The sequence below is a fragment of the Melanotaenia boesemani genome, chromosome 21 (assembly GCF_017639745.1).
Source record: "Melanotaenia boesemani isolate fMelBoe1 chromosome 21, fMelBoe1.pri, whole genome shotgun sequence".
NCBI classification, from domain to species: Eukaryota; Metazoa; Chordata; class Actinopteri; order Atheriniformes; family Melanotaeniidae; genus Melanotaenia; species Melanotaenia boesemani.
In genome coordinates this window covers 13,402,718-13,426,043 of record NC_055702.1, presented here as the reverse complement: position 1 = coordinate 13,426,043, position 23,326 = coordinate 13,402,718, and the positions used below count along the sequence as shown (strand labels likewise).

Genomic DNA, 23,326 nt, shown 5'->3' with positions numbered 1-23,326 from the left:
TGTCATTTATGCAATAATTGATTTACAGAATATAGAAAAATATGGATATTTCCACTTTAATTCCCAACTACAATCACTTAACTTGTGTTAATACCCCCTTTTTTTACTTTGTTGTTTAATTTTCAGTTGCATTTATTGATGTAATATTTACTATAAATTTATTAATATATTGAATACTTTATACCTGCATTAATTTGCCATTCTTTTCTTCTTTGCATTTTCCCTCTTTTGATTTTTTAAAGCATATCAATGTATTTTATTGTCATTTGACATTGTGGTTTTATTTGAATCATTATACCTATTTTTAGCTATATGATGTATTAATATCTTTATTATTCCTCTTTTGTAATCCCCTTACTCATTTCCCAAAATGCATTTATTTCAATTTCTGCATGCACTTTGTTTCATTAAACAAATGAGTGACGCTTTCTTTCAGAGAGTCATGCCAGCTTCTCACACAATAGTTGACCATCAGGATGCAGCAAACTTTTCAAAAGGGCTCAACAACTGAAGTAGTAAACTGGTAATTACCATGAATGTAAATATATTTTTGCATTCACTGAGCCATCTTGTATTTAATTTGTATTATGTAAGTTTCAGTCCTTCATACATACGTATATAAAGTCTGTCTACAGTACAAAATCCTCATCCTCGTCTTTGTAAGTTTAGCCATACAAACATTATAGTGTTGCATGTCCATCATCAATAGTAAAGTAGCAAGTGATTCACTATCTGGACGTTCTTTAATGTTAAGGATTATTTTACCATCTAAAAAAATACCATGGGAAATAGTTCAAATCTTGATTTTCAAGCAGAGGGGGTCTTTAAAAAGAACAGGACAAGCCCGACTTATTACATATTCCAAATCTTCAAAACTTGCCATTTGAAGTGTGAGGCTGCCAACTCTGAGGTTGATGTTTTACATAAGATATTTTGAAAATGTTAGTATGAAAATGGAAGATGGCAAGGAAAATGCCATGTAGAATATGTTGTCAAAGTAGCCTTACACTGTTGTGTTATATACTTTTTTAAGAGGGTTTTCTTGAATAAAAATTAAACAGTGTCAAACTAAAAACTGAGCAAAAAAAAAAGGTAACACAATATAGGTATAATATATAAATTGGAAAACAGCTCCAGGTAAATGTGGTTCTATAGGTGCTTGATTTACATAAAACACAGCTGATAATTTCTCAAAAAAATTGCATATTTTGCATCTCAATTCATGGCCAATTTACAGTAAATACAAATACTGGATGTGCGCCTGATACTAAAATAGACTCAGCTCTTCTTTGCTTTTTTCTGATAAGGAACATAATTTACCTTGAAAATGTCTCAGCTACTTAGAAAAAGATGAAACATTCACACTTTTGTTAATGTGACACTGACCTTTTTCAGCACGCTGTCCAGAGTCTCCGGACGGCTGATGTCGAAGCAGATGAGCACAGCGTCTGAGTCAGGGTACGCTAATGGCCGAACATTGTCATAGTAGGATGAACCTGTGGGTAAAAACACACACAGATGAAGGGTTGTGTCCTCATTACTTTGCCGAAAAGTTCATTTTTGCCTCAAAGTGAGTCACGAGGCACATTCTGAGAAAACAGCTATAATTAAATCCAATCATTATGAAGTTGACTACGAGTGGGTGTGATTCATTGCTTTTGAAACAAACAGAGGGGCCTCATCTGCAACCCCTGGTCAGCATCTGACTGTCTTGAATAAGCCAAAAGACAGACATGTGACGGTGTTATAATGAATGGCTCACACAAAGCGTCACCTGGTATTTCAGAGTGGCATTTTTTTTGTTGGGGGCCCAGGCTGAATTGAGTATTGTGACAAGGGCAAGAGGACACATTCCTATCCAGAGAGGACAACATTCCTTCTGCGTTTCCATCATTGTCCCCAATACTAAGTGCTTTTGTCGCCAAACACAGAGACTTGGCCACTTAACCAAAATCTGTTTTAATGCTAAATTCCCACCGAACCCAACAGGATACAACATATACAAGCAGAACAAATATATTAACAACCATATTTGAAAGTTATACAGACACTGAGATTTGCATCTTCAAACTCTGTGTAGTTTTGGATTTGTTTATTTTGTTAATGAAGTAAGAGGGTAGAGATTAGTAGTTCCTCCCCAGATCTAATTTTCAATGAGTCACTACTGATCCAGTCAAATCCTAATATATCCGAAGCTGCACATTACAGAAGCTGAAGCATGTTGTTTCACTATCATCTAAAACCTCTGGACTACTAAAAGTTATACTCAACCGAGCCTTGTTTACCAGTGGAACATGAAAACAGCTCAGCTAAGCATCAGTTTTTGTTTTTTATATTTCTACGCACAAACTGATTATTTTCTATGCTTTCTTTCATGAGCTATTTAAAGTGAGTTTGAAGAAAAATAAAAAGTTAAAGCAGAGTTTGTTATTATTCCGAATTATTTGGACCAATTCAAATTTTACAGTAAAATCAAACTTTTTTTGTTGTTGATTTTACTATACTTGACTGTAAAAAGTGGTTCCTTAAAAATACATAAAGAATTAAATAAATAAAATCCACCACCTTTGATTCAGGGTTCAAATCCAAGACCTTTTTTTTTTTTAATTTTTTTAGGAATATTTTCATCTTGGATCATACAGTTATTTTATTGATTATTAGCTACTACTTTACACATGAATTAGGTATAACTAAGGTAAATGATATTGAGTTAAAATATTGGTTAATATTCCATATATGTTCAACACAACCTTTTCACTTTCGTATAAAAATGCACAAAGAAATATTTGCGGAATAATGCTTACATATGAGTAGAATTAATCTAATGTTATTACAATTAGTCTTAGCTTGCACTGTTTCCTGTGCTTAGTAATTAGAAAGTATAAATGCAATCATAGCCAGATATTAATAAACAAAATTACAGTTTTATCATTTTACAACAACACTTTGCAGTAAAAATACATTTCAAACATCCATAAGTGTACAATCTTTTAGCTGGACCAAGACAAAACTTAAAAATTGCCTCCTATAACAATATATATGATAGTTTCTATAAACTACTATAATGTTTAGATAATAATACACAGTATAACTTCAGAGGCAAAATCCTGATTCATGATAAGTCCTGAATATTTTCACATTAAAATACTATATTTTCTCAGTAAACTGATTCTTTGATCCATTATACAACTGTTATGTTTTCATCCATTTTTATAAGCAAGCTGTCTTGTTTGCCTTCGCTTGACCACTGCTGCGTTTGTTAGATCAGGGTGAAATAATTAGCATATTGCATGAAACTCACTCATGAAAACATGTCTCTGTGGGGCCTGAAAAACTCCACAGGATACCTTTAGAAAAGGTCAAAGTGTTTGGTTTCATCTCCCAATGTTATCTATATCCAATGGTACCGTATTTTTATAAAGTTCATCTCAGGATTGGATGCCTGTTTGTATTAGCTGCCTGTCTGTTGCATTTAGGTCATTCTCTCCTACAGGAGTATAAGAAATTGCTTATTGTTCTGCCAAGTCTTTTGCCATGTTTTTTGATGCCAGAATAAACAAGTATCAAGACTCCCCTTAGACAGGTCTACTGCAGGGCCAACACAGAGAGACAAACAATCGCTCACGCCTTGGGAAAATAAAGAGTACTGGGAGAGAACCAACACATACCCGGGGAATATGTAAACAGTGTTCAAACCCCTCTCTACAGTTGAGGCTCTAAACAGTGATATTCTTGTTGTGAAGCCACAGTGCCACCACACTACCTCTATATATAACTCCTTTGTTATATATAGTTAGATATACCTGTTTTCTAGTGAAGACAGTAAAAAATTTGAGCAGCTAGCTTTTTATCCAAAGCTTTTTATGCTATACCGAGACTAGCTTAGCTTAGCATAATGAGCGCAGGAAAAGGTTAGCCAAATTTGTTTTATAGAATAAAAAAAAACAGGAAATAAAAAAAGTGTCTTTTGTGTCTATGTCACCAGTGAAAGCAAGAAAAGAACATCCAATAAACTGCTGGTGGTGCTGTAAAGGTTATATTCAGTCCTAACAGTGATCCTGTTGGTCTATAACTAAGTTTTGATTTATACGCCTAACTAAATGGTTGTCTGGTCATACGTCAACCAGGAAGTGCCCAAAGTATGCTAATAAACTCTTGCTATTATTGCCTTTAGATGTAACCTGGAAAAAATAAATATATAAAAAAAAGTTGTATGTTGGTATCAAACTGGTATTTTATGGTTAAAACTGCTGCATGTAATGGTGCCAATCAACTCCCAAATTAATGTCTGTGGGTTTTTGTCTTTTAGGTGTTAAGGTTTCCTGTGTTAATCCTGGTTAAATTCATCTTGTTTTTTTTTTGTTTATTTGTTTGTTTTGTTTGTTCTCTTTGATGTCCTATTTTCTTGTTTCTTTTGTGCATTCTGTTTTCTTTGTCCCTGTTACTTTCTGGTCTCACCACATCTGAATTCAGTTTCCCGACGTGTCCTTTGTTTGTCTTTAGCCCCTTCTGTATAAATGCTCACTGGTTTCCTGTATTCAGTGTTGGATCTTCATCTGTGTTTTACATCTTATGTCACGTCTAGATGGTTCCTGTCAAGTCTGCTCTGCTTTTAGCTTACCCACCTTTTATTAATTAAAAAAAAAAAAAAAATTAACGTTATTACATTGTTTTATGTTATTTGTGTTATTAGCTGTATCATGCCTGTGATTTTGATCTTTCTACCTCAACTAAATAATTATTTCTGACAAACCTATGGCTTGTCAAATGAAATGTTCATATGAGACAAACTTTCCATGTGGTCATTTACTTGCACAAAACCTCCAGTTGCATAAAGCATTGCCACTATGACACTATAAATAATATGTAGGTATATGAACAACTTGTGTATGGATGCCAGTTCACATGTGATAATTTTGCCTCTCTTAAGCCAAAACACCTCGAACTCCTCACTGCACCTTCTCTGCCTGGGATCACCTCTACAGGGTTGTGCTTTCCACAAGTGAGTAGGATAAAACTTGCAATCTGCTAATTTTCTTTCCACCTCCTAAAACCTCCAAAACTCAACATTAAGCCCGGGGCCTGTGACCACAACATGCCAGCATCCATTAATCTGATACAAAGCTAGAGCCCAGTGCTTGTGTGCTACAGAAGTGTAAAAATACAGTCCTTGTGAGGAAATTTCCTGAGCTCTTTATATTTTCCCTTTCCTATTTGTACATGAATTAAACTAATATTATTCAGTGTGTAAATTGTATATCTGAGCTTCATAAATATCCAGGTCAGCTTCTACTTTAAGCCTTCATGTCAAGCTCATGACCTCCAAGCCATGAAGAACACAATATCCAGAATGAGCCGGAGGTTGTAACATTGAATCATAAATATGTGATCTTTGTGTTCTTCAAATGTAGGAAATAAGAAAATCACTCATGCATAGAAATTAATCCAGCTTCAGCTCCTTATAAAGCTTGTATAAGCACTATTTTGAATAATGGAAATGGTTAGTTGACTCATCATGAAATGAAAAAATTCACGTCACCGTATACACATGCAGAGTGAAACTGCATGCCTTAAGGTTCCATCATGTCAACTAATCCATATTCAGTGGTCGAGCAGCAGCTAATGTGTATTGATCTGGGAGGTTTGGGGATCTGTAGTTTGATGCCTCTCAAGGGAAGAATCCTGCTGTTGTAGCAGGATCAGTCCATCTGTCTCTGTCTAAGATCAAACACATAACAGACACAAGAGTGCTGCATGCATTCAGTCTTCTCAGATGTCAATATCAGTGTAATTAAAGCATCTGCTTCCAACTATCATGTTTGATTTCATTGTTTTAACAGCAAACACAGTCAGTGGGGAAAGCTTGAATGTAAAATGTAGTTAATACATAAAACTAAAGGTTGCAAATAACATGAACAAAATAAGAGTGTGTCTCAGATGTGCAACGTTTGGCACAGTGACACACAAAAAAGGAAAAAAGCAAACCTCACCACTCCACATGGGGTTCTGTTTTGATGTCTTTTCCATAGAAACTTGCTTTTGTCTTGTCTATTGGTTATAACTGATAAGCATTTACCATCCATGCCCTGTTTAATTTCATATCATTTTTGTCATTTCGGACATATCTCAAATCTATTTTAGCCCCTCACACAAACGTGGTACATGCAGCTAAATCCAAGCACAGAGGCTAGAAAATATCCTGAAATGACTTCTTGAGGGAGACTCTTTGACTCAAAAACATATCATGACCCAGTCTACACAGGCGGCATCACAAATAAAGACAGCACTTGTGGTCATTTAACACTCCTGCACAAACCAGAAACATCGAACAGATAAGGGACGCAGGATGTGCTGATCCAGGAAACTGATGTAATGATGTAACCAGCAATTATTTTAATCAATTTTATCTATTAATGTTCAAGAACAGAAGGTGGTATTAGAGTATTGATTTTCAATTAAGCTGGCAGGAGAGAGTATTCATTTTAAAGCTGCACTGCAGCATTTTTATACATAAACGAGGTTTATATAGTACAAAAATAGGAGTTATTTATCTGATGTCTGTGGTGAAACTCTGACACTGGTTCACAACAACAGATGACCATTTGTCAACACTAAACTGTTGTGACAGAGAAAAGATAGACCCAGCAAACAGGGGCACGGTGGAAAACACTGGCCAGTGTCCAAGAAAAGTTTTTGATCCTGCAGAAGAAAAAGAAATTTGATGTTCAGAGAAATGATTGTGGGCTGAAAGAAAGCTATTGATGGTGAGGACATAACAGAGATTGATGCTTGTGTGGATTTTTTCTCATTGGAGAGTGCTGAAAGAATAGATGGGATCAGGGGCAAATGTGGATGTCTTTGTAGTCATATTTCTGGGACAGGTTTATAAAATATTTGCTAAATTATGTACAATTAGTATGTCAAAGTGGTGGTGGGATGGTTTTTAAAAATCCAATATTTGGTTCTAAGCAGATACTAAAAAGGTATTTCTTCAGAAGGCTTAGCTAACTATCCTTCAAAGAAAGATGATGGGTGGTTGCACCTACACTTTCTGTAATTAGCTGAAACAATTCCTCCGTTCTCCCTTGATTTCTTTGCCTTTGACTGTCACATGGTGCACTGAGGTTGCAGTTAATCAGATTGTTAAATCTCCTCTTTGCAACGCAATGCTGGTGCCCATCTCAAAAGCATTATCACAACACTAGTCATCAGTGTTTGTGTAATCACCCCCACTACCACTAAGACAACACAAAAGATCTGTGCAGCAGTCTTTGAACATTTTATTACCATTCAGTATCCAGTTAAGTTTTTAATTAATTATTCTGACAGAGAGGTGATATGTGTCCTGAAAAACTATGGTGTACTTAAATTTTTTTTCTCTTACATGTCTAGTGTTTCAGGTGTGTGGTACCGTTGATGAGTATAACCACCCTAAACATGACTTATAGCCACTCGTAATGCTTATTGTTCCTTTGAATCTCAGATAAGAAAACAATAGCTATAAATCTGTGATATTTAGGTACCGTTTATACAAAAAAGCAAAGTGAAGATTTCAGGACTTTTTTTTACTGTTAAACTATACCTAAAACACACAGACAGTGTAAGAACAAAAAATAACCTGAGAAAATAAACCAGCATATGCAACCTCATAGAAATCTGGTTAAATTTGACAGTAATTCGAGACACTAGGGAAACAGAATCCAGGTGCAAAATACAGCCTTTATTACCTAGCATTAAATATTACACAGAACAAAACTAAAAAGAGGAAAATATATTATTTCTAATTCTCTGATATCTACGTCTGCAGCAAAACTCACAAAACACAAATCCTGTATTCTACTGTTAAAATGAAGAGTAAATCTGAATGAATTACTAAATGGAGTTCAAGCTTGAAAGCCAAGAATGGCAGAAATTGCATAGAATAAAATATGTTTTCCCACATAAGCTGACAGAGGTAAGAAAGCGTTAGTCCTAGATAGTATACTCAGAAACATAGCTCCCAAAACTTTCAATCCAACGGTTCCATTTGTTAATAATAAAATCCATCAATCAATCATAAAAGTGTGTGTGTACCCAATAAAAGCTACAAAAAGCATGATTCTTCTATAGCAGCGAGGATCTTGGAGAGATCGTCTTGCGAGCTGTGTGAGGACATTGTTGTCCTTACTTTGCTCACTGATTTAGTAGATTCTTCTTTTGTAAATTCTTATGGTTTAATTTGTCAGCTGACATTTTATTACATTCTTATTAATAGAAACAGGAGCCTTTTAAGAGTAAGAATTCATAGATGAGCAAACTTTAACTCACCACCAGGCAGGTTTCCTAATTATGAGAAAAAAGGTAGGCATATTATCTATTTTGCATTAAATATGTTAAGTCTTGTGAGTGGATTTAAATGCTCTGAAGATATCCCCCCTTTCTCATTATGTCTGAAAATGTAAAAGTCATTATTAAACATCATCTGCTATATTTTCAGAAATGCCTTTGATTAGTGGAGCTCAAAGCTATAAAGTCACTGATAAGAGGCAAACATCATGCCTTTATGAGTCAGTAGAAAAACACACACACCTTGAGATGAGTTCACAGAAAATCATCATTAATCTTCTCGCATGAGACCCTGGTCTGCCAACCCCCATCACAGCATTATGTTCATTAATATTTTAAATCCTGTTTGTCCTCGTCATGCCCTTCTGAAGAAACAGTTTATCTTTTTAAAGGAAAATTATTGATGTAAAATGAATCCAGAATTTAACAGCACTGAAATAATATTAAACACTAGAGTGAAGATAATAATGACGCCACCCACAGAGATCAAGGAATATACCTGCACATGCTGTGAAAAATGTGCAAACAATATGTAATCAGCTTGTTTGTTCAGATGATTATGAGATAGTCCACCCTGAAGTCAGTGTGCATTTACAAACGTGTCCAGATGCCCTGCAGTGTAGACATGATACTACGCTGTCTTTGCTCAGTCCAAAAGCCCATGTTAACCCAAAGGTATTATTCATAACGTAATTTTTGCAATTAAAAAAATCAACTTCACCAATCAGCTGTACAGAAGAAAACCAGCCAGCTGTGTTTTTCCTTTTACAATGCAGTAAAATAAATAAAACCAGAACTGTGTGATGTCCCAAGTCAAGTCTCAGTTAGTGATGTTATCTATTTTATCTAAAAATTTCTGAAGCTATATGCAGACATTATTCATATATCACAAACCTACATTGCAAATGAACTTCTTAAAGCTAGAAACCTGAAGTTCTGCCAGGCAGAAGCAGTCAACTCAGCTGCATTGTGGGAAATTAAGTTTCTAAGAACAGCAGAGAATCATGGTCCATGGTTCTTTGATGTTAATAGTTTTCACCCAACAGTTACCTCATGTACAATTCATGATATATTTTATGTACATATATACATACTTATATACAGACTGAGCTTGTTGCCGTGCAATCTCAGACAACTGAGTGATTCTGACTGCTGGTTACCACATCAACAATGTGCACGGGCTGATCCAGGTGCCAGAGGGGAACTGGACCTGCTGAAAGTCCTACAACTGAAATGATCATATTGGTGGTTTGTTCCTACTTTTAGATGTGACTCATAATGGTGCCCTGTAAGGTACCACCCATTCAAGTGGCACAATGGTAATATGACTCATAGCAGCATTTCCTCATTATCACAGAGGCTATTGTTTAACAAACCACAAAGTCCTCATAAAGAGAAAAGAGCGGTGGGTGGATGGCACGTTTAAGCACTGTCTTTTATTTTTGTGTCCTAAGACTGAGATGACAACACTTTACTGAAACACTTTCTTTACTTCCTGGTTGTGTTAAGAGAAAAATGGTCATGGTTTGAGAATGCATCACTTTTACAATGTGACTGTCACCTTTATGGATGCCACTTTACTGGATGCCATGGTTGCAATTGATCACTTCAAGGTATGATGAAACTTTGTCATTTCCTGGTCAGCTTTAGGCTGTAGCATCACTTAGTAAGGCTTAAAATCAAAACTACTTAGGGTTAGAAAATGATCAGGGTCAGAACTGAAACGCATTCTTTTCTCAGTGTGACCATTTTTATAATTTTATACTTCACAAACAGCTAAGCTACTGACCACTGAAGGTTGTTTATTCTTTCAACATACAGGATTTTAAGACCTACATGCATTTGAGCCGCTTGGGCACATTTTGGAGCAGAATAGTTTGAGAATTCTGATTGGCTCTGAAGTTTCCTCTGTTACTTAGCAGCTTAACTTTTTAAGCTCTTCAAACACTTCTTACATCCACTGTGTAGCTGTTCATGTCTTATGGAAATCAAGATATTAAAGGATCAAATAAAATATAACCTGGATGTTATTAAAAGAGATTTATCAGAAAGAAACTGATATTTCCAACAGACATGAATGCAACAAATCCAAATTGACCAGAAGGCAGCATGATAGTGCATCCGATCAGAACTCAGAAGTCAAAATTTCCTAGTTCTGCCAAGTCCTTTGCCATGTTTTTTGATGCCAAGTGAGGAATGTTATTGAGTCCAGTTAAAAATTTATGGCCGGCTGACACGTAGAGATTATTGACAGCTGTGCTAATAAACTGTGTATTAGCATTGGGACCAGTTTGTGTCTCATTAAACCTTGGAAAATCGTAGAACTGCCTCTAACAATGAGACAACACACATACACTTGTTGCAGTAATTGACAGGCTATCTTGTGGACATGTGAGGTAGACAGGTGGATGGAAAACTTAGGAGTCCATAGGTTTTCTCTGCCTGAGTTTATATCATAGTTTGCTGTTTTAATTTGGGGTAGGCCAAGTAGCAGCGACAAGCCAGATGGATTTTGGAGGAAAAAATCCTTGTGAAGTTACATTTCTAATCCAGTGAGCACAGAGGGAGAGCTGCCAGTGAGCATATTTAGCCTGAAATCAGCAGTAATCCAGCAGGAGTCCTTAAAATTAACGACAGAGGGAGCAGACTAGCATCTGGACATCTTTGCTTCAAATCAAACCTCCTAGCTCTTTTGAGCTCTTTTGTCAATTTCAGCACAGCTTTATATTTCTTTGTGCACCAAAAAGAGTAGGTCATGAACAGTGGGGACAGTATGTCACAAAGAATCAAGGGGAACAGCAACCACCACCCCCTGTTCCTCAGAGTAAATGCAGAGGTGCAGGGGGCTTAGTGGTCATAGACTTGCATTATAGATAAGGGATCTCAAGTAGATGGATAGACCCTTAGGTTTAAACTCTATCTATCTATCTATCTATCTATCTATCTATCTATCTATCTATCTATCTATCTATCTGTCTGTCTGTCTGTCTGTCTGTCTGTCTGTCTGTCTATGAATGTTGAATAAATTAATGCATTTAATTGCATCATATGTCACAAACAACACAGAACGTTTTTTTAGTGCACGATTTCCTGGTACACCAGGCTTGGCTAAATCCGTGTTTCCAACTTCCTCTGGCACTATATTTAGCGAGTTTTAGCAAGTACATTGCAGATCTGTAATGTACAGAACCATCATACTTTAGAATATGTTACCTGGTGTAATCACTAACATACCACAAAAGTCAAGTTTTAAAAAAACTTACAGAAAGAATATTTTAATAATTAAATAAGCAACTTAATTTTAGGGGATTTTTGTGACAGAAATGTTTTTATCTAATTTGTTAACGCAGTTGTCTTACATCTATTTTAGGTGCTTGTTGTGTCTTGTTTTTGTCCTGCATCTGTTTTTCATTTGACTTGTTGGATCAGATATAATGGATGTTTACTATACTGTATGTGGTATATCATGTATCAGGTAACACTTTGCAGTATGCAGACCCCAGGAAGAGTAGCTGCCAGCTTAGTGGCAGCTAACAGGATCAGAATAAAGAATAAAGTTGATCCCCAAACCACATTAGCTGGGTGTGTTAATCCAACTTTGAGTTACAAGTTTGTACAATTTCAGACTAACATGTTCATATGCTGTAAAAAGTCAGGTTTTAGTTTGACTAACATTTTACCATGTCATTCTACAGTGTTATGTAAATTTGTTGAATGTATTATTGTAAAGTACACCAGACTGGAAGAGCTACATGAGTATGTGTGAAAATGGTTGACTGAGAAACTCATTTTAAAGTGCTATACAGAACCTAGATATAGTTAAAAGGCTGCTTGTAAGTGTGGACCATTAACCATTTTATCCCTCTGTGTATTGCGGTGCAGTTCAATAGCACCCCACACTGCTGCCTCGAAAACAGCCAGACACAACCAGATCAGAAACAAAAACAATGCTGACCATGGCAGATTTAAATCCCATAAAATGCCCAACAAAAAAAATAGCATATTATGTTTCTATTTCTTCAACTGGATCATTCAGTTGCTGATTTGCAAAAAGTCTGTCAAAATATAACAAAAATTAATTATGAGGTTAATCTCAACACATAAGAAAAAGAGCTGCTAAAATAGAAATTTGATGTATCTCAACACCGCGTGATAGTTTATTGATAGTAGAGGAAGAATACCACAGTATTTCTGCAAACTGTAAAATTCAGAGAGCCCCAAGTTAATATAAAGATGATGAAGCATTTCAGTGTTTTCTTATTGTTTGTGGTTGGGAAGTCTTTTCTAAAACTTCCTTTTTGCTTCCTCTTTCAGACTCAATGTCTTTCAAACTGCTGAGTTACACAAGCACCAGTAGCTGAAACACAGACGGAGCTCTCCTGAGGCAGAGGAATGGAGACGCTTCTAACCCATTGATTTTCAATGTACCCTTGATCTTCTAATGGGCTGCATGAGCAGAAGGGAATCAAACCAGGTTGGCTGGTGCTCAGACTCACACCATGAATACCTACTGAAGCTCATTGAGTCCTCACTCAGCACACTTTGTCTCACACATGACTATGGGCACTTCAGCCTGAGCCCTCTACTTTGACTCAGCATCCCTCCATCGCTTTAACATCTCTATATATACATTTCCCATACACTTATATTATTACTCATACACAAACATACACATCTCTGCCCATATTCAATGGTGACATTGCTTGATCTGAAAATCTGCTCCTTGCAATCTGCACTTCTTTCTAAAAAGCTTCTAAAATGCTTCAACACACCCAGTTGTTTTCTGTCACGAAGCCAGGGCCGCTCACTCACACAGATGCTTGCTAACATCTGGGTAGAGGTTTCAAGGAGCTAACGTGTAAGTGGAGTCATAAAAGCTGCTCATAAATGAATGATGGATTGTTAGGGCAAAATCTGCCACAGACTCTGCTGACCTGCAAGAACAGACAGACAGATACAAGTTCAAAGAGGAGACAGCGCCAGCAATATTTGCACAGCATGTATAGAGTGAGTGTGTAAGTGGACATCCAAATAAGCATTAATACTGGCTACATTTTCAGACCCCCACTGAACTGCGAACTGCCTGAAGGAGAGTTCAAAACACTAAGCTTGACCTGTTCATTCATTCTTCAAGATTACAAAGTGTGAACCTGCAGGATCAGCCAGTTGTTTTTATTGACTCTTACCTCACACCTTCACATTCCCACCTGCAAAACCTGCATGTTTTTGAAGTAAAGGCTTTGTGGCAAGATCATCCTGCAGGCACGAATCATTTTTGTCATTTCTTTGTGGCAACAGTGAGATTCCCTGACAACAATAACAAATAAAAACTAAAAATCCAACTTATCAGTAAATAACTTCAGATAAAATATGAATTATGTTGCTCAAAGCAGCTAAATTGAAAATTGGTTTTGTGCAATTGCAGATTTTATGGCTCGTTGGAGGCGGCTGAAACAAGCTTATATTGCAAACAGCTGCTTGTTTACTCATCACACTGACATTAGAGGAACGTTAGTATACTTGGAGGGATGTTTCTGATCATATATCCAGGAAGAAATTTTGATTCAGATGTGGAAAAACATGTAGCTTTCAAGCTACTAAATGCAGCTCCGTTCACCAGCCAGTCACTATTGAGTCTGTCTTTCATTTGGTTCTGATTATACAGATGCTGGGTTTTAAAAACCTTTTTTCTGAAACCAACTTTCTATTTCATCCAATAATGACACTGATGATCAAAGAGACCAAAATGCTGCAGTCAAAAAAACCAAATCAATTTACTACAACAGCCAACAAAATATCTTCACTGAATTGAACTGAACTACAGTGTCTGATATAGTTTGATCACTTTGAGCAACTCTATGATTTTATGTAACTGGTCATGTGTGGCTATTGTTAATATAACTTGACTGGACCTCACAGCATGTCTTCCCTGTATTGCATTATATATTTATGCTTTTCTTCATGTGCAATAACTGTCTTTTCATATACTAATTCATTTTTTTTATTTCATCATTGCAATAGCAACAGAGACATTTAGACTTATCTGTCTCTAGCGTCTTTTCCTCCAGCTCTGCCTGGGGAATCCTGCTCCCTGCCTGAGGAGTAGCTCTGAAACAACAAGACCCTGAGCTCCCTGAAGAAAGCATGCCACCCTATTGTGAAAGAAAGCCACAGTCTCAGATTTAAAAGGTGTTGATCTACACTCCAGCAGCATCACGCTTGGCTACAAACTGCTCAACATCCCCCCCAAAAAAGTAGAGGTATCACCTTGCATTCTCCCTCTGGCTTCAGCTACACCATGAAATCTGTCCAATAGTCATGGAGAAAACCTGCAGCCTTAGGTAACTCCAACCTACATAAATCTGATGCTTGATGCTCATGGAGGTAGAAGAAGAACCATGACAAAGTTAAATGTAATGCAAAGTGTAATTTAAGAACACGATGACTTATAATTGCATTAGATTTCAGGAAGAAGTGATTTTAGGGCATGTTTATAATTAGCACCAGGTGATTAACTAAGAATTTAAAGGTCAGGCCTGGAGTAATTTATGACCTTTCTAAACCTTACTTTAAAAAATTGGTTGATAATTGACTGCTTTAACACAGAAACGTGTGAATTCCTCTGGACTCTAGGCAGGACATTTAAGATAAAACAAAAGAATCGTGCTGAGAGACTTAACAGAACCACTGTTTTAGTTACTTAGTACAATAGATGTTGAATAAACATAATTTGTTTAGAAAGGACAGATTAACAGGGGAACACTGCAGTTGTGTCATAGTTCTCTAGTTGCAGCATATGAAGAAAGATTACAGTGGGCCATGTGTTGTATTTGAACTGCCAGGATCCACAGAGAATAAGCATGTGGAATAAATTGAGAAAATGAGAAAAAGATTGAGTGAGAAGAGAGGGAGAGACATGAAGATGGATTGAGGGACAGACAAAGAAAGTGTGAGGTAAGCTAATCAAGTGAAAGAGTGCTGAGAGGGCACTGCCCCATTACGACGGGTCTCCTGACCTTGACTTGTTGGAAACAGAAACTGAAAAGGGCTGGTCGGAGGCTGGTGGGCTGAGAATATTAGAAAGAATGGATGAAATTAAAGAGTAGAGAGGAAAACTGCAAAGAGAAGCAAATCGAGACATATAAACTGTGTTATGGCTTGTAGGTCTGCAGGGATCAGGTTTTAAAGTCTCATTTGAAGAGCAGAGACCTCTTACTACAAAACTGCTGCATCATCATAATCAACAAGGCTTGAAATTTTCATCTAGTATTTTGAAAAAGGGTGATAGATTCTGGGAAAGATCATTGTTTTGCTGTATATGTATTCTGATGGCTATTAGCCTACTTATTTGTCCATTGTCACAATTAACAGTAAGTTAAGATGTGCATGTGTTATTCTGTTTACGTCATGGAAATGGTTTTACTGAATTCTAACAAAAAAACACTTCTTTGTTTTACCATAGTTTTTCAAAATAATCAAGCCAATAGTGACGTAATTATTTAGTTATCTTGAGAAAACTATCCTTGTTACCTTGAGTTAACAATATAGTTGACTCATTATCTCAAGACAATGCTGTTAAAAAAAAACAAAAAAAACATGCATAGTCTCTCTCAAGTCTCTTCATATCCAAGTACACCTTAAAAATTAATCAAAAAACCTCTTGTCCACTAACACAAATCAAAAAAATACAAATTCATCACAATAAATCATGTGTAACTGTGTCATTGTGTAATTGTGTTGCTTGTCTTGCAAGACTGGGAAACTCAGAATAGAGGGAAAGATGCACGTAGGAAAATCCTGAGTGCAAACCTTCTCCAGTGTGTTTACGATCTCAGGCCAGAAGGAAACTACTGAACTTACAAAAGCTTTGCACTTACACACATAGCAGCCTAAATATATATGTTAAAAATGAAAACAGGGGCAACTTCCAAAGAACAAGTTGGTAGAACCCTTCTCATGACAACCAGGGGTCGTTTTAGCAAATACTAAATTAATGATTTGAATCTATGTTGAGATAAATTGAAACTTGACAAAAACGAGTCTGAAAGTTGAACTTGTCTGATAGCTTTCTGTCTGTAATGTACAAACAATAAATACAAACTTTCCTCAGTAGCTCCTGGAAATCTGGTTATTTTTCCATATTTCCTTTTAATGATTTAGAAAGCTTTGAAAATGGATATTTTAAGATCTACTGTGACATCATGGGAAAAACCCTTCAGCATGACTAACATTTCACTGATCTTAATCTGGATTGTGTCACCTCCATATGACTGAACACTGAGACCAACAAACCTGACCAAGGCAGAAAGACTGGGGGAAGAATGAGGGCTGGCAGAGAACAGACTGAAGCAGGAATTTAGTTTGGCTGGAAGAAGAAAATAGAGTTTAACCTACGAGGCAGGGAGTTTGAACCCACAAATGTTCAGAGGTAGCGGAGAGAGTTGGAAGGTTGAAGAAGCAGTGGGAGGTATAGGGAGATGAAAAATGAAGCAGACAGGGGGCAAGTGTTTGGTCACACAGCAAGTGCCTGATTAATTAAATCCTCTGTTTGTGTCTGCACAATAAGTGGGCAACTCTAAGGCTCATCTGGCACGTTGCCCAGCATCCTCTGCCATCTTTGAGACCGTACAACTGTACAACAACTCAGCCTGCCCCTTCTCTTCCTATTGTTTCTGTCCTATCTCCACAGTCATTCACCCAGAAACACCAGCCTTACTGTTTAATATCTGTATGCCTTCAATGCTCAGTGGAATCCAGCATTCTGAATTAAAGTGATCATTTAATAGTATGAGTATTTTTTCTAAAATACTACCTCACCATCTGAGTTTCATTTGTGTGTGGACTGGACTTTTGTCCGGTCCGCAAACAATGGCACAATCCCCCCCCCCCCCCCCCCCCCCCCCCCCCACACACACACACACACACACACACACACTCAGCCAAACTGGATGCTTACAAACATTTGCCTTGCTGTCATTTACGCATGCCTTCACATTCCCATGACTACACACACACATCACAAACAAAGCTGTGATTGCATAAAAAATCTAGTAGCAGAAACTCAAGGGTATTACAGCCACTGTTAGAACATGCACACACAGGTACTTCCTTGTAAGCAGAACAAGTGACTGTAAGATGAGGAAAGCGCCAGAGAGAATTGTGGGAATGCTGATGTAGGTTCCTGGTGAACCTGTCTCCTGAGACAAACCCAGAGTAGCTGGAGGGGAAGCTCTGAGGAAAATGCGTGTCCCTTCTTTACTAATGGAGAGCTGGATGAAGTCAGACACGAACCATCAGCTTAAAATGGCATAATTTAATAGCTGGTTTTTTTTTAATGCATCTATTCAGAGAGCTAAATGAAAAAGTAAGATCAGATTCATGTCTGTATAATAATTATGAAGGTAAACCCATGAGCAGTTACCTTAGTTTACCCAGTGAAATCCAGTTAGTTACATTTTCAATATGTCATTAGAAACAAAGATTTGTTTAATTATCTTGATATCATTATTTCACTTTTCCAGTCTTTTATCTTATATATCTATATTTATATATTAGGACTGACAAAAATAATCTGCTAACGATGGTAACTGATTTATGTTATTAACTGCGTCAAAATTTTTAACTTAACGCACCCTCATCCCCCGCACTTTTCCTGGTTTTCCTGAATTTTAAATAAATAAATTTCTGTACAAATGTTGCTGCTCTAGTCTGCTGTGCCTGTACTGCCTCTCCTCTTACACTTGTTTATGGTTTACCTGAGAAGGAGGAAACTAGCTGTTCATTTGTTTACCCCAAAGAATTGTTTTTGACGCACTATCAACAGTAAGCTAATTATTACAGTCTAATGTCAATCAGATCCATGGCGATATCAAGTGGAGCTGAAGAATGAAACATGCAGGTTACAGCATATTGTTTCCCTTTATTTCTTATAACTTTTCAGTATTAATGAGGTTTGCTAGTAAACAGCTGTAAAATCTACTAGTCATTAGACAGCCATGCACACATCTATGAAGATAGATCAGGTTCAGGTATCTAGTGAGAGTGAAACAGCAAAAGGAAGCAAGATGGCATCTTCTCTAAATCACAGGTGCTGTGCAGATGTTGGAGATGCAGGTCTGATCATTTATGGGCCATTAATGTGATGAGAGAAATTATGAACAGTTGAGATACAAATCAAAGCAGGACCGTTCTCTCACAAAGTAGTTGGCTTGTGGTAGAAAGAATTTATACTTCAAATATACAGGGATGGGTCTAGAAAGGTTTTGATGGGGGCCAGGCAGGGGCACTGACCAGGAAAAAAGAGGGGCACAAATGACTTTTTTTTTTAGGTCTAGATTTTATGAAATATTGAACTGATAACTTAAGTTATCATCTAAAAAGTGAAGAAAAACTAAGGTGAAGATCAGTTAAGGTTAAATATTTGTAAGCACTGGCATCCTCTTTCTGTTGTCCAGTTTCGTCCGTCTCCTGCATCAGTTACGTGCGTAATTTGGTCCGTTTTCACAGAGCTTAGTTATCTATCATTATCCATTTATCTATCTGTCTTTTGCACTTGATGCAAAAGACAGAGCAATACCATTGGAAATCGCGAGGGCAGTGCTGAGCAGAAAAGCTGACATGCAACCAGCGAAAGAAACAATCCAAAGAAAAAGAGGAATAAGAAGAAAAAAAGAGCCGAAGAAGAATGAAGACAATGACAACAACTGCAGAAATTGCACAGGCTTTTGATGAAAGGCTATGCGATTGCTTAGGGTGTGTTGTGCGGCTGGAAACCACTTTAAAGCAACGCATTACCGCCACTAACCAGTGTCTGAAACTGCCATCGGTTGGCAGGAATAAACTCTGAACTCAGCCCTGCCCGCTAGTGGAGGCATTAACTTAACAACCATGGCAATGTAAAAGACGCATGGAAGTATGAGGACGGTGACGCATGACAATGTTTGAAACAGACGTCACTATTTACGTATGTAAGGGAGGATAAATGGGCCTTAAAGGTAAAACAACAACAAAGATATTTATTGTTGGCCTATAAACTGAGATATGAACATAGGCTGGCTACACAGTGGTATGGTGGGTATCTGAGATCTTTCTGGGTTGCTAGCTCTAGTGTGCTAATGACCCACCAAGCCAGTAGCACCCTCCTGCAGGTTGCTGGGTAAAACGCTGTCATGTGGTTTTTGTCGTGTTTTTTTGCCTGGCTGGGCTTTGTTTAGGGGTTTTGTTCTTCAGGAGTTTTTTGTTTTTGTTTTTTGTTACAGTTGTTGGATCGCCATCTTTTATGTTGTTAGTTTTACTTCCAGTTTTATCTTCAATAATTTCTTGGTGAATTTGTTATTCATTCCACACCTGTTCTGAGTTCTGCTAGTTACCCCCACTGCTCTGTTCAAATCATACACACAATGAGTTATTGTTTACCTGCTGTACAGTATAAACTCCAAAGTTTTTAGCACCAATTTGCCACATTGTCTTTGTTCTCCTTAGTCAGTCAAGCACTCAAGCATTTCTTTTCCTGCTTCTTAGTTATTATTAACCTCATCTGTTCCTTGTTTTCTTCTTGTTGCTTTTCAGTTTGGATTTTGGGCTTATTAATGAACGCATTTGTCTACAATGTACATGCATTTGTTGAACATATTTTGTTTGGGGGATTTCAGCTTTCATTACTCTTCATTTGGGTCATCAGACTCAAATCATTACAGACACGAGTAGTCGCCTTTTCATTTCATATCACATGCCTATCAGCTTCCAGTGCCAACATATCATAAGCTATAGTAGTAGCTAGTTTAGGCAAAGATACAGCCTATGTCAGCTTCTCAATACACTATGTCTACTTTGCTGTTTACACAAATATCTCTGTTTTTATTGCTTTAAAAATCAGTAATAAATTATTCAGTCAGCATTAGGGTTGCCAGGTTGTCATAAAAATCTTTCTGGTTGGTGTACATACTCCCATCAAGAAGCAGAATTATTCTTAATTTAAAAATAATATTGCTCTTATTTCCAAATATCGACATATTTTCTTAAGTTAATTACCCATTATTGACTCTTTAGAAACACTCTGCTGAGCGTAAAGGTTTCTTTTACCTCATTTTCACACACTCACACCTAGGAGAATTATTCATTATGTTCAGCCGAGATTCCAATAATATGAGACAATAAAGCCCTGAATAGCACCTGCTACGCATAGAGAGATTAATTGAATTTTTGAGTTGAGGTGGAGTAAATTACTGTTTAAGTGTTCACTGGTGTAACAGTTATCCGTCAAAACAGCTCAGCAAGAGAAAGGTGTGTGAATGTGTGTGAACCAACCAGCAATTTTAGAGGGATGTTGTTTAAACAGTGGCCTCGCCCGCTGAGAGCACACACTTCTACAGCAGCAATAGCTTCAGCAGCTGCAGCTCTTAATCTCTTGTCTAGCTGGTCTGTGTATGTGTGTGCGTGTGTGTGTCTGCATGGGTGGAGGTTAATGGAACGTTATGCATTATAGGTGCTCTTTGAATGTGTGAGAGCACGTTTTTGGGTGTTGTTATGCAAGTGGAAATGAAGTTGGCCAAAAAGCAAACAAAGGAAGATAGTTTGTTAAATCTGTAAACTCAAAAGCCAAAAATCTTGAAAATTTTACATGATTCTGAGCAGATTACTGAGACAGGGTAAGATTACTGAGACTAAAGACATGTCTTTAGTTAAAGGCCCCTCCTAAGATGTGACAACAATGACTGTGGGTTAAACACTGAACACAAATGAAGAAACAACCAAAATGCCAAATCAGAATTGCATATCAGATATTTTTAAGCTTTTCTGTTTGTTGATTATGCTGTGACAATAACTGAGAGCAGACAAGTGATGAATGACAGCTTGTTTCTCCTCTCACACAACTAAACTGACTGTTGAGTTGCTGTTGACACATGACAAATTAACTTTACAGGTGATAAGAGGGGGAAGTTATATAAATGCTACATGAACACACACAGATAATGTATCTACCAGTGCTACATCTACATCTGTAAATGAATTAAAGCATTTAGAAATGATCAGTATTCCCAAGAAGTTCATGTCTGTGGCCCACAGCCTGGAAGCTGTCTGCAACCTCTTTGGAGACTGATGATGCACATACTGACTGTTTACATTGTCAATGCACCTTATTATTATTATTCAGTATTTGTATAATACCGTCTACCTCATGACAGTTCTTTTTTTGCACAATTAATCATTCAATGCTGAATGTTGCACAGTTTATGTAGCACGCTGCACATTATGTACATAGATTACTTTACTTATATTTTACCTATAGTTTATATTTTATGTTTACTCTTTTGCATGCTCTTCTTAAATTAGTCTTTTCTATATACTTTGAATATTTATGGCATTCAGTGTGGATGGCAAAGTAAGAATTTCACTGTACAGGGAAACCTGTTTCCTTACTGTGCATGTGACAATAAACGCTTTGAATCTTGAATCTTGAATGCGGGACACTGGTGTGACAACCTTGCAGCAAAAAAGAAGGATGAAAGTGCATCCTACCTGATGTGTCCCACATGTTGAGCTCGATCCTCTGCTTGTCGATCTCAAAGCTGGCTGTGTAATTCTCAAACACCGTGGGAACATAATTCTGCAAGAAGACGTGCGGCTAGAGTGAGATCAAAGCTCAGAGGGGTGTTATGCACGTTATAAAATTGGGTGGGATTTTCCTAATTAACTCAAATGGCTGTGGTGCGGAGGGAAGTGCGGTGATGTCTGTAGAAAGTAGATGAAGCCAATTCTCAGCTCTGACCTATTTCCAAATTAAAAATTTAGGTCAAGAAGCTTTGATTTCATTATTTTCAACACTTCATGAGATTCAAGTGAAAAACAAAGTCTACAAGCCCAGAAGATAGTCTTTTCTAGCCACCTCCTCCTTTCGGATGTCTTAAAGAATACTGCATTTCTTTACTTTCAATAAAACATGTACATCGATTAGACTTCCTGCTGTTGTTGAGGAGCTGGCAATGAGTTAAAAACCTTATTGTTCCAGATGACTTTGTATCATATCTGATTTCATAATTAAAATCAAGAAATTCATAAACTGTTTCATGTTCACTGCTTCAACTATAGTTCAGTCACAGCTATAACAAATACAACAACGCATTAAATTAGTGTCTGCCGGTGTATAAACACACAATGTAAACAGGCAGTGGTGTCCCAATGTTGTCAGACAGGATCTCTACCGCAACGGTGCGCGCGGCATGCGTAAATGCGCACCGAGATGATATTTCAATGAAAATAGACAGTGACTAATCTTATTATTTTTAGATAATATGAAACTTTTCTTTTTACATAAACGACAACAGAAAAATAGTGTAATGATTAGTTCATTGTTTCAAACAAGCGCTTGAGAAGATCTTTGAAAGAAATCAGCTTTATAGCATTTTAAGTCAACACTTCGCCATAAAGGAAGGGGAAATTAGTCAAAATATACATATTAATAATATGTGTGTGTGTGTGTGTGTGTGTGTGTGTGTGTGTGTGTGTGTGTGTGTGTGTGTAACTTTGCTAAGATTCATTTACATTGTTCTAGGCAGATTTGAATGTTTTGTGGGAAAATAAAACAGGCTGCGGGGAGAGCGAACTGTCTTTTGGCGATTTTACGCACCTGCAGCAGAATTTCTCTTTATTCTCTTTAATGAATGCAGCCTTACCTCTGGGTACGAATCTTTGGCAAAAACATGAAGAAGAGCAGTCTTGCCACATTGCGAATCACCGACAACCACAATCTTACAGCGAAGTAACCCCTTGCTCTCCATCGCGCCTCCGTGTAAATCACTAGTTGGTTTTGAGTCGCTGCCTTCTGGTCATTTATCTCCCAGCCAGTAGATCGTTGAGAAGAGGAGCGGCTCTGAATGATCTGAAGCTTTCTCCTGGACTGATGATGATGAATCACTCCGGTTTAAAACTTCAGCTCCACGGTCTCTGTAGTTTCGGTAACATACTCTGCGCTACTCTGCTCCCCCGGCCAAGAGATAATCAC

General features: G+C 37.2%; 1 protein-coding gene across 1 annotated transcript in view; it reads right to left on the bottom strand.

The window, feature by feature from the left end:
* Positions 1-23,326, bottom strand: part of LOC121633066 (rho-related GTP-binding protein RhoN-like) — a 32,509-nt gene extending 9,183 nt beyond the window's left edge. The window contains exons 1-3 of the mRNA XM_041974943.1: positions 22,998-23,326; positions 21,844-21,931; positions 1,387-1,496 (exon numbers count right to left, since the gene is read on the bottom strand). Coding sequence (XP_041830877.1) covers positions 1,387-1,496; positions 21,844-21,931; positions 22,998-23,102 — 303 coding nt within the window. The 5' untranslated portion in view covers positions 23,103-23,326. The remainder of the gene's footprint in view (positions 1-1,386; positions 1,497-21,843; positions 21,932-22,997) is intronic.